Source organism: Alexandromys fortis, unplaced genomic scaffold, assembly GCF_014885135.2.
Source record: "Alexandromys fortis isolate MF-2015 unplaced genomic scaffold, M_Fortis_MF-2015_v1.1 scaffold_154, whole genome shotgun sequence".
NCBI lineage: Eukaryota > Metazoa > Chordata > Mammalia > Rodentia > Cricetidae > Alexandromys > Alexandromys fortis.
In genome coordinates this window covers 2,625,142-2,637,429 of record NW_026068040.1, presented here as the reverse complement: position 1 = coordinate 2,637,429, position 12,288 = coordinate 2,625,142, and the positions used below count along the sequence as shown (strand labels likewise).

Genomic DNA, 12,288 nt, shown 5'->3' with positions numbered 1-12,288 from the left:
GATGTCATGTAAGTACCTGAAAGTCCCCTGCCATCTGCAAACATATTCTTATAAGAGTGGTGCGTGTCTGCTGCAATGAGGATTTTACATGCTGGAAAATACAGGAAAAAAATATGTGTGGCTAGCACAAGTTTGAATCACTCTGCTGATTGTCCTTCCCTAGTAAGATTAGTCAACAGCCTAATATCTGCATTATAGCTGGGGACGGCCTCCATTTGGCAGTTCTTGAGGTCTTCGGATTTCTGGATGTTCTTTCTGTCCGAGTGTTTCCCAACTCTAAGCCGCCTATCATCCTCTGCTCTCTCCTCCAGGACTTTCAAGTAGTTGAATCTAATCATTTATAGATAACAACTTTCTCCTTACCAGCTCCTAAAATTCATATCTCATGTGTGATGTGGGAGTGATTTCTTATTAATAAAAAAACTGCCTTAGCCCATTTGATAGGCCCACCCTTAGGTGGGTGGAGTAAACAGAACAGGATGCTGGGAGAAAGAAGCTGAGTCAGGGAGTTGCCATGATTCTCCCACTCCAGACAGATGCAGGTTAAGATCCTCTCTGGTAAGCCACCTCGTGGGCTACATAGAATATTAGAAATGGGTTAGAACAATATGTAAGAGCTAGCCAATAAGAGGCTGGAATTAATGTTTAAAAGAATACAGTTTCTGTGTAAGTATTTCGGGCATAACCTAGCCACGCGGGCGGCCGGGTGCTGGGGACGCAGCCCCGCCGCTCTTATCGCTAAACACGTGGATATAAATTCTGAAGACACTCAGTTTTTACTTTTGTTTGTTTTTCAAGACAGGGTTTCTCTGTGCAGTCCTGGCTGTCCTGGAACTTGCTCTGTAACCCAGGCTGGCCTTGAACTCAGAGATCTGCTTGCCTCGGCCTCCTGAGTGCTGCGATTAAAGGCCTATGCCACCACCACCTGGCTGACAGTCAGTGTCTTTACAGTCTCTGTGTATTGGAAGTACTATGTGCGCTAACAGGGACTAACGTATATCTGCATTCACGTCATGTGGCAGCAGTCTAACAAAACAGCCAGTTTTCCGTCATGGTGGTATATGCCTGTGATTTCAGGACTCCGGAGGCTGAGGCACTACTGCAAGCTTGAGGCCAGCTTGATCTATGATTACCAGAATAACCAGGGCTACAAGACCTTGTCTCAACAACAAACAAATTAACAAAAGCCCTACTGGATTCTCCCTGAGAGCTTCAGTGGCCAGTCAAGCGGCGTCTGCTTAGCTGTCTGGTCACTAACAAGCTTTGCTGACACCTGCATTGGACCAGTAGGCACATTTCCTTAAAGAAATCCTGTCCAGCTTCCACCCAGAGGTTTGAGAAGGGCTCTATAAATCATTTGGTTACTCAAGCATGTTCTTTATCTAAGCTTGCTTCAACCCAATCCCACCACGAATTAAACCAAGTTACAAGCCTTCCGTACTAAGGTCGCCGTTTCTCTTGGAGAAAGTTTTTGGGCAAGAATCACTGTGAAGTGCATTCTTTGGAACAACTGTCCTGGTTTTAGCTACATGACCTCTGTATCTCAGTTTCCTCGAGTACAGATATTAGCAGCAGAGTCATAGGTTCTGAATTAGATGAGCTAATAATATTAAATAATATTATTTAATATTAATAATTAATAATAAAATGTATATTTTATTAGCCCTGTGTATATTTAATCTCTTAAAGAGCACAAAAATAGTACCCTTCTGTTTCTCAAGCCTCAGGCTAATTCAAGTGATTTGCCGCTTGTCTTGAGCGCCCCCTGGTGGTATTCCAGCAATTCTCCTGAAAGCATCAAAGACAAATTTGTACAAAGTTATTTACACGAAAGATTAAAGTACTACACTGTGCTTCTCTATTTGCCTTGAGAAATAAAGTGACAAAGAACTGATCACATTCCTGAATTGATTTTGGAATTCCATTCTAGATTTCTCACCAAAATCTGAAATGGACGCAACACAGTCCAGAACTCGGGGGCTCAGGCCCATTCACAATGGGGGAAGGTAATGAATGATCTCTCTACAGCGGTCACCTATCCAAAAGCCATGAGGTCATGACCTACTTGAAATGACTTCCAAGCATTTTTGGTAAACTGAGGCTGGGGGGGGGGGCTCAACTGGCATTTTTTCGGCCACTGCTCTTTCACGAAACTTCTTTTAAAGATAAGTCTCTCACTGAACCTGAGCCCACCAATTGCAGAATGGGTGGCTCCAGGTCACGGTCCTTCTGATCAGCTGCCTGGTAACTGACCTTGGACTACTTACACCTTGGAATCCTCTTCTGTCTCCCCAGGAAGAGGGCACACACTATGGAGCCTGGCTTTTTATGTGGGTGCTAGGAACACAAACGTGGGTGCCTATACCTTTATGGTAAGCATTTACCAACAGAGCCGTCTCCCAGTCTCTCTACCTTTTAAGTTAAAACCGGCGTGCCCAACTGTAGTGAACAGCCTCACATCGTGGACAGGCTCTGGACGGGAGCTCCAAGCTTTTCTCAGCAGAATCAAATTTGAGTTGTGAGCTGCAGGGAAAATGTGTATAGACACCTGGCAGCAATGTCTTCAACTCCAGCAAACCGATGATGCTGCGGAAACTGAATGACAACTAAGGGTGCGGCATGGACATGGACAGCGCCCATGATGAGAGGGAACTCTAGTGTCGGTGGCCTTAACGTCTGCAGCATTTTATCCCTCACTTCTGTATCTATTCTCCCCTCACAGCTCCGAACAGCTCCCAACAGGAACGAAGACCTTGAACACGGCCCACCTTCCAACCCTCTTTTCACCGTCAATACTGGGCCCAAACCCAGTTTGTGGATGCTGGAGATGAGTGCTTTATTACCGAGCTACAGCCCTAGCCTTTTCTTGCCACCTTCAGAAAAATGTATTTTATTTCGAAATTATCCACTAACCTTCTGATGAACTACTGAGTAAACGGAGGACCTGCTATACTAATTTTAAGCACCCAGCGTTATTTTGTGGCTTACTTGGTAGCACTTGGTCATATTCATGCTCAGCAGTGTGCTTGGCAGTTGATGGTTTCTGAGCCAAGCAATCATATTCTCTTCCTTCCTTCCTTCCTTTCCTTTCCTTTCCTTTCCTTTCCTTTCCTTTCTTTCTTTCCATGTGAAGTTAAGTCTTTTCCTGAGCAGGTGGACGGCTCTCAGCATTCCTAATATTGGCAAAGTTCCTGGTTTTATTCAGCACATAATGCGGTGAATCTGAAGAGTGAAATTTCAGGTGGAGGGCTAAATTTAGAACAAACTTAAATGACTGAAATTAACATAGTATGCTGAGACAGACTCAACCAAAACTCATCTCACTGGTACAGAAAGAGGGTAGTCATGCTAATGCCAGCTCTCTTCATTCCACAACACTAACACTAAGCTAGTTAACACCCGTGTTTACATATAAGCCATCTCCCAAGCGGATGGACGTGTAGGTGACATGCACACACACACTCACTCACTCACACACTCGAAACATCCAGAGTAATTGATTCTGAATAACACACTTTATTATCTTAAGCTACATGATGTAACACTAAACTACACTGCCTGGTAGCAGTGGCACACACCTTTTATCCCAGCACTGTGGAAGCAGAGGGAGGCAGAGGCAGGTTTGAGTTCAAGGCCAGCCTGGTTTACAGAGCTGGTTCTAGGCTACCCCATCTCAAAATACCAAAAGAAGAAAAAAGCAAAACCTGAAGAACATTTTTCAGAAAAAACCCATGCTGCTTTAATCACCTAGAAAGCAGACCACTCAGTACATGGTACAGTCCCCCTAACCCCATGCTGCCTTAACTTAGAAAGCACATCAACGTGTAGTACATGGTACAGTCCACCTAAATGAGAGACATGGTCTTCTCAGTAGCTGGAAACCCTAAAGAAAATGTCAAACTCTAAGATCTACACATACAATATCTTTTATTACGAATTATAGAAAAAACAAACAATCCACTGCCATCCTTTTTCTCAAGACTTTTTAAAGTTAGATTGTGTGGGAAGCTTGTGCATGAGGGCAGGTGCCCGTGGAGGGCAGAAGAGGGGAACCCTGTGGAACTGGTTCTGAGTGGTTTTGAGCCATTCAACATGAAGGAGTCCTCTGCAAGAGCAGTGTGTGGTCTTAACTGCTGAGCCCCTTGAGACGCTATTTTAAAATATTTCTGCCCAAATTTTGTTCGTATGAGCATGTTTAATCTGAGGCATTGATGATAATTGCAATTTTGTAAGATCAAATAATTTTAACCACAGCAATGCTCACAAGATTGTGGTGTCTGATAATACTCAAACATCAGGCAGCTTCCAATTTTCTTTTATCACAGAAAATAGTTTATTCAAATTCCCAAAACAAATGAATTATTGTTTTGAATTGCAGGTGTAAGATGAAACTGAAGTAGGAAAACAAAGAGCTTCCATCAAAGAGCTGAAACCAGTGAAGACAGTCCTAACAACTCAACTTCTGTTCCATCAATACTTCCCAGTTTGTTTGTTTGTTTGTTGTGGATTTTAAGACAGGGTTTCTCCACATTAGCAGTCCTGGCATCTGCTTTTTAGACCAGGCTGGCCTTGAACTCAGAGATCCACCTGCCTCTGCCTCCATAGTACTGGGATTAAAGGCGCCTTCTTTCCAGTTTGTAAGGTCTACCAGGCCAGGCCCTTGGCTGCCTTGGCTCTGCTTTTCCCCCGTTTTTTCTCTCTCTTTGCCTTCAGTCTTTTTCTCTGCCTCTGGTTCATCCATATTGGGTACTGTCCATGTTCGTCTAGAAGAGTCTTTCTGTTTCTCTTAATTTCAGTCTCCATTTTCGTGTCATCTAAATTAAAAACAACAATAAAGTGAAAAGCTATTAGCATTCATACATCCAAACAACCCCATGAAAGCCCACGAATGCAGCATGAACATTCGAATGACAGGAAGTTTGAAATCAGGAGACACTCTGTTACAGCCTTCCTGGGCTCCTCGCAGCAAGTCAGACAGGATCAACACTGCTGCTGCACGTTCCTGAGTCCACCTGAGCGTGCACATATGCGCGGTGCCCAGGGAAGAAAGAAGACTGTGCTGTCGGGTCCCCTGGAGCAAAAGTCACAGTCAATTGTGAACCCCTAAAGTAGGTGCTAGGGAATGAACTCTGCAAGAACTCTTAAGTGCTGAGCCATCTCTTCAGTCCTGGAAGTTATATTTTAAGTAAGCAAGTGACCGAATCTGATTTGTATTTTTAAAAGATACAAAAAAAATGTTGACATATAGAAATAAGAGAGGAGGAAGAGGAGAGAGGAAAGTAAAAAGGCTAGTATCAAGGATGGGCAAGCACTGTGGCCATGCAGTTCTGGTATAACAAGAAATGCTTTGGCTTAGACACAGGGGATAAAAGAGTCTAAGAAACTGGGTAGGCAGCTGCAAGAGGACATGAAGGGAAACATGTACGTGAGGGTAGATGCATCCAGCTTTACTGACAGGTCTATAACTAAACAGAAAGACTCCCCCACCTTCACTTCTATTCCTACTTAGCTTCTGAAATATTACAAAAATGAGTGCATCAACACATTCTCCAGGAAGAAAATGAGAGACTTCTTCTCTACACTGCCTGGGCTCCTAATCTTGTCAGTGCCTCACTGAAATATCAACAACCCCCCAAGCATGTGAAGAGTGTTAGACGGGAAACAAGGGTGGAAGCAAGGGACTCTAAAGAAATAAACAATGCTCAAATTGCCGTTCAAATTCAGGAGCAAACAATACCCCCAATGAGATAAATATATCCCCAGTAAGAGCAGAAAGCTATAAAAAATAAGTCAAAATAAAAAATAAAACACTTTTGGAAGAAGAAAAGTGTACAGTATACTAAGATCCCACAAGATTAAATGCAGGGAATAGAGAATGCACACAAAGGACAGAAGAGACAAGGATCACCCCAGGAGTCAAGAGCGCATGGCACCTGATGCCCAGAGTTGAAGAAGATTGTTTGGCTGGTGCAGAAAATAGCAAAGAATTAACATGAGCCAGCATTCTATTTGTACGTTCATATTCCAAAGCACTGAAAACAGCATTAAAAAAATTGGAAATGAAGGTTTATTAGCATAAAAGTGACCCAGATGCCAACTAACAGGTATATAAAAAGTGGTATATACAGCACACGAGTATTCATCTTTACAAGTACTAGTATATACTAAAATGTGATACTAGGTTAGAAAAGCGAGGCACAAGATCCCACACTGTACGGTTCCACTTACATGCCATAGCTCAAACAAGAAGAATCTATACAGACAGGAAATCATTAGTGGCTGTCAGTCTTGGGGCTGGAGGGAAAGAGAAACTACTAAATGGGTACAGCACTCCTTTTTAGAGGGATGAAAACGTTTTGGAGCCAGAGGTGCTGGTTGTAAACATCGTGATTGTACTTCAATGCACTACCACACAAATTAAATGGTCACGGTCATGTAATTAAAACCATGAAAAGAGCTGACGAGCAGAGGTGCACACACATGATGGAAGGGACACAACAACTAAACCAGGTTCTCTCAAGGGCAGCAGAGACAAAGCAAGAGAACAAAGAGAAGGGTTTTTTATCTGGAAGAACAGGATGCGAATATGTAGGGTAAGGAGTGTTAAGAACATTGTTCTCCTTGGCCTTGAAGACGGAGATACACCTCTGTCTTTAAGAGTGGCTATGGCGAGTGCCTCATTTAGCTTGCTGCCACACTGGGACATTAAGACCTGAAAAGCAGCCAGCCTTTTCTCTGTAGAAACCATCATTATATTTAGTCCCCAGATTTAAACCATGATTAAAAACACAGAGGCCTCTAAAATATATCAACAAAAAGCGGGCGCCTGCGATTTTCAGGGTAACAATACAAGTGTGAAGAATCCACAGAATGGGTTCAGGCTCTTGTGAGGAACAGTGAAAACCTCTTTTCACCTGCCCAGACCCTGACTGAACCTTCCAACCTCTCCCAAGCTTGTTCCTATATTTCTGTCACTTCCCGGGGCATTCAGGCTGCTACATTAATTGCTGAAGATCCATTAAATAACCAAGATATGCTTATTCCCAAACACTGACTTAAAAACAGCTTAGCACAAAATCTCTAATAGACACAAAAGCTTTCAAAGAATAAAAATGTGAACATAACAGGTATGTTAGATGTACAAAGTGAGGACATGACCACTCCAAAGTGTGGTTGAAAAGAAATTTTTTTATTGTAGATACGAGGGGGAGAAAAGCCAGAGACATCTGGAAGAATCCAGAGCAGGGAAAGAAAGTAGTAGACTAAACATGGCCAGAAGACTGAACCAGGCCATGAGAGGAGAGAGAGGGGGAACAAAGGAGATGGAGAAAGGAGCAAGAGAACAGGGAGAGAGAGAGAGAGAGAGAGACAGACAGACAGACAGAGACAGAGACAGAGGGGGGGGGGCTGAAATGGCAGGGCTCTACAGGAATGAGAAGCTGGGGAAGGGAAGCCCACGAGGTGGAGAGCTTTAGGAAAGAGAAAGGGGTGAGAAGAGCTGAGAAGCCAGGATGCCAGCAAGTGCGTTGTTATCTAACAGGCACCACAGTCAGCCACTTGCCCCCAGTTTCTTTTGGATCTGACACCAGGGAGAAGTAGAGATGGAAAGAAGACAGCGGATATAATAATAATAAAGGGGCGTAAGGACAAGCTGATCCACTTTCTAATGATGAAAACAGAGCACACGAGCTCACCCATTTCACCCTCCACCGCACACTGCATTTTCTCCTGGCACTGTTTGGGTACCACCACAGTCGCTATTTCTTCAACATCTTTCATTAAAGCATCCCCGTCAATTCTGAGAATACTTTTCAGTCTGTTGAGCTCCCTTGGAGCATTCTTCTTTCTCTTCTCGGCACGCATCTTCCTTTTCCACTTACTCCGTAAGCTCTTAGCCATGCTTCACCTGGTGGGCAACACAAACACAAGAAGAAAGTTTACCACCGAGAAAATGGCCGGGCAGACGTCTTCAGTACTGGGATGAATGGAGGCAATCTACGCCGTCTTCATGCTTAGCTTACGTGAGGCTCAACAAAGAGCAGACACTGCTTAAATATAAGGTCAAGCCCCCAGAGGCCAGTGAAAAATTATAAACCAATCCATTCTCACAGCTCCTTCGTAGACACCAAGTTAATAAACCGCCTTCAAATTACCTATTGCTCTCCTGCCTTGTTCCACCTCTCAGCCCTAAATCCTTCACAAAGTGGACTTTTTTAAAGCTCAGAGCATAGCTCTCTGCCTTTTAAATTATTCTTTTTTGCAGTTATTGTTTGAGACTTTCTCTGTGTAGTCCTGGATGTCCTGGAACTCACTCTGAGGACCAGGCTGGCCTCCAACTCCCAGAGATCCGCCTGCCTCTGTCTCCCGAGTGCTGGGGTTAAAGGCGTGCGCCACCACAGCCCAGCTTTTTAAAGGCTTCTTGAATGACTTTCCCTCGTGTCTTCTGGTATCAAAGTTGCATGCAGCTACTCCCGAGCCTCTTTCAACTCTCCTCTCACTCCCACCCGCAAGCTTCATTGGCACCGGCGGAAAAGCCCGCACTTCAGGTCCATCATTCACTGTTCGCTGCCTGGAAACTGCTCTCCCCGAGGCTTCTCTGTTCGGCACCTCAGACTCTTCCGTCCCCCGCCCCTGCTCAGCACAGTCTCGCCCCGAAGCTCCTTCAGCTGCTCTCATTCGCCGCTGGAGCCCTCGAGAGCGCAGGTTGTGCGCTGGGGGACGCGAGGTGAGCATCCTCTGGACGCCAACAATCGTCTAAGGACCCACACTCCCCGTGGAGGGTCGCGGTGACCCACGCTGCCGGCCGACCTCGGCCTGGGCGCCGCTAGCCACAGCCCGGGGGAGAGCGGCGCCGCCATCACGATCCCGGACCTCGCCCTCCCGAGCCCCGCACCGCCAGACCGACGCCAGGGCCGCGGCGGAGGGACGATCTGAGGCCTGCTCTCCACGCCACAGAACTAAGCCCGGAGCCCACGCGACTCACCTGAGAAACACGACCGCACTGCACGCGTGGGACGCCAGCCGGAAGTCCCCGTACTTCCGCCTTCCGGTCAAGGCCGGCGCGCGGCGTGCCGGGAATCCTGAGAGGCGTGGCGTTTGGAAGCCCGGCGTGGACCCACCTTGAGAGTCTGTGGGTCTCCAGTTGAAGAACACGCTGTGTTTGGAGAAAGCAGAAGGAATTTCCTGTCGGGAGTGACAAATTATAAATCAAGCCATTCTGAAGGCCTCAGATAGGCCAATCCCGGCCGGGGGCCCTGCCTGTGACAACCTCGCGGATACAGGGTACCCGCGGGATTGTTCAGAGCTTACCACCCTAGAACCCTTAGTGAGGTTTTTATTTGCAGCCTAGAAAATTTCTCATTCCGTTGAGGATCCCAGTATGTACGCGTATGTGGGAATATATTAGAGTGTACAATTTAAATACATGCCAATTATATTTCAAAGCTGTCAGCCAAAGCAGAAAATAATCCTTCTCCATCCCGAAGAACGTAAAAGGTAACATGATCTGTTTCAACCAATGCTGATTTGTCAGAACCGGTCCATACCCAAGGCAAAAGTTAGGATAGTTTTGCCCGGGCTATTGGGGATACACAGGTCTCTTAGCATTTGTGACAGATACGAGTGAGCAGTGGCCTAGGTAGTACCTCATTCACTGATCTTCAGTAGGTGATTAGGCAACAGTTAAGTACTCAGTACTATCTGTAAACAGGGTTTTATACAGATTACAGCATATATCTTTCAGGATTTATTTTGATGGTGTGTGAGCGTTTTGTCTGACAGAAATGGTCTTAGGATTTACTACTGCTGTCAAGAAACACCATGACCACGACAACTCTTACAAAGAAAACATGTAGTTGGGGTGGCTTGCTTACAGTTTCATAAGTTCAGTCCGTTATCATCATGATCGGGAACATGGTGGCGTGCAGGCAGATGTGGTGCTGGAGCTGAGACTGCTACATCTTGCAGACTGGGAAGACACACGGACTGAAGCTAGAGAAAAAAGAGACCTCGAAGCCCGCCCCCACAGTGACACACTTCCTCCAACAAGCCCATACTTCCTAATAGTGCCACTTCTTTTGAGGGCCATTTTCTTTCAAACCACCACAATATGTGTGTGTGCCATATGTGTGTCTGGTGTTAGGGGAGGCCGGAAGAGTCTATCTCATCCCCTCCAACTGCAGTTACTATTATTCTTTTAAAGCGGGTGTGTGTGAGTAGAGACAAACATGGAACAGACAAAACACACATGGCGAAACAGGGTTAAGGAGGAGACACAGACACGCGGCTCCCAAGTGGGTACGCTTTAATGGGGGAGGGGTAGCACAATAAGGGACAGGTGTGCAAGACACAAGAGGCTGAGGGGAGAGGGAGAGGGAGAGGGAGAGGGAGAGGGAGAGGGAGAGGGAGAGGGAGAGAGCTCGTGGGAGCTCGCTTTTTAACGGGGAACGCAAGTGTGTCTGGGAGAAATGTCCTGCACCTGAGCCAGGTATCCGTAATCCAGGAGGAATCTGGGAGCTGTAGTTTCCAAAAGGAACAACAGTTACCATGTGAGCCACCACGTGGATGCTGGGAATCGAACCTAGGTCTTCTGCAAGAGCAGCAGGTACTCTTAACGATAGAACCATGCCTCCAGCCCCAAAAGTTTTATTTAATGATAGCCCATGAAATTCCTGTTTGGTTGCTAGTAGAACTGTGCCTTTTTGTAGAAACCCTGCATAGTACAGCAATTTTTGAATTTTTTTTTTTAACCACAGGCAAAACACACGTGACCTTAAAAACCAAAGGAAGCAAGTGCACACTGGACTTTAAACGCCCCCTTCAAGATGGTCTAAGTTGACAGCTTCTTGTTTCATGTACCCAAAGGCTGTGACTTTTGAACAGCAACTTGGCAAAAGAAAATGTAGGGGTCTGAGAAAATGCTGAAGACCCAGACTCAAATAGGCTTTAAAAGCAAAGAGTATTTACCAGCTTGTGGGGATCACCATCTGTACAAAATGGTGACCCAGGACAAAGGCCTGCAGGTCCTTTTCAGCACAGCTCGGTAAATTCCAGGAACAACTATGTCCTCTTTCTTTCTTTCTTTCTTTCTTTCTTTCTTTCTTTCTTTCTTTCTTTCTTTCTTTCTTTCTTTCTTGCACTCTTTGTGTCCTCTTTTTTTTTTTTAAGATTTATTTATTTATTTATACAGTATCCTGCCTGTAGTCCAGAAGAGGGCACTAGATCTCATTACACATGGTTGTGAGCCACCACGTGGTTGCTGGGAATTGAACTCAGGACCTCTGGAAGAGCAGTCAGTGCTCTTAACCGCTGAGCCATCTCTCCAGCCCAACTATGGCATTTCTAACACGATTGCTCAAACAAGCAGCAGTTACGTTAATACATTTCTAATTTTTGTTTTTCCATATTTGGGCATACTTGGGCAAGTCTGGGCCTGTTTGGGGAGGGGGTTACAGGAACTATCCTTTTTTGGTCATTGCTTGGATATGTTGTGGGGCTGACTCAGGCCTTATAGTGCTCCCTCCCTAGTCCTTGTTATCAGGAATGTTATCGATTAATAGGCCTTTGCTTAAGACACTGAAACTAAGACCCAGCTTGTAAAACGGAAGTTTAGAACTCTCAAAAACAACCTATCGTGGTATTAAAATACATTCCACAATTCAGTATTACAACGTCCCTTTAAAAATTGAATTGAGGGGGCTGGGGAGATGGCTCAGAGGTTAAGATCACTGGCTGCTCTTCCAGAGATCCAAAGTTTACTTCCTAGCAATCACATGGTAGCTCACAACCGTTTATAGTGAGATTTGGTGCCCTGTTCTGGCACGTAGGCATACATCCCAGAATACTATTTACATAATAAATAATTTAAAAAAACTGAATTGGGAACTAAATAATTGAAAGTTCTAGAGGTGAAATGGCATGGAGCTTTTTGTTGTTGACTTTTGTTCTGTTTTAGTATCGCTAATTCCTTCCTTGATTCCAACATGCATGCATGAACTCTAGAACGGGTCCTTTCAGAAAGGTGGAAGAGTGGGGCTCAAGAGAGGTCAGACCCAAGAGGATCTGATCTTAATCCTTAGAACCCACATTAAAGAAATGACCAGCACTAGGCAGACAGACACTGGGGATCCTTGGGCCTCACAGTCAGCCTATTAGACAAACTCCAGCCAGCAAAAGACACTGTCTAGAAAGAAAAAAGGTGGGTGTCACCTGAGGAATGACATGGAATGACATTTGCCTGTATACAGCAATGACATGGAGTGGCACCTACACACACATTTGCCTGTATAC

At 45.2% G+C, this 12,288-nt stretch overlaps 2 protein-coding genes across 2 annotated transcripts in view; one reads left to right on the top strand and one right to left on the bottom strand.

Moving 5' to 3' along the window:
- The first annotated feature begins 531 nt into the window (after positions 1-531).
- Irak3 (interleukin 1 receptor associated kinase 3) overlaps positions 532-12,288 on the top strand; it is a 93,135-nt gene continuing 81,378 nt past the window's right edge. The window contains exon 1 of the mRNA XM_050165504.1: positions 532-558. Within this exon, the coding sequence (XP_050021461.1) occupies positions 537-558 (22 nt within the window). The 5' untranslated portion in view covers positions 532-536. The remainder of the gene's footprint in view (positions 559-12,288) is intronic.
- On the bottom strand, positions 3,497-9,139 carry Llph (LLP homolog, long-term synaptic facilitation factor). The gene is made up of 3 exons (XM_050165514.1): positions 8,984-9,139; positions 7,695-7,906; positions 3,497-4,814 (listed from the first exon to the last, which is right to left on the bottom strand). The coding sequence occupies exons 2-3, from the start codon at positions 7,897-7,899 to the stop codon at positions 4,645-4,647; spliced, it is 375 nt and encodes a 124-aa protein (XP_050021471.1). The 5' UTR covers positions 7,900-7,906; positions 8,984-9,139; the 3' UTR covers positions 3,497-4,644.

Bases quoted from the DNA above. Each gene is read 5' to 3' on its own strand.
- Llph (XM_050165514.1), bottom strand. From the start codon at position 7,899: ATGGCTAAGAGCTTACGGAGTAAGTGGAAAAGGAAGATGCGTGCCGAG. The intron at 4,815-7,694 runs GTGAGCTCGTGT...TTTTTAATTTAG, and splicing joins TGCGGTGGAGGGTGAAATGG to ATGACACGAAAATGGAGACT.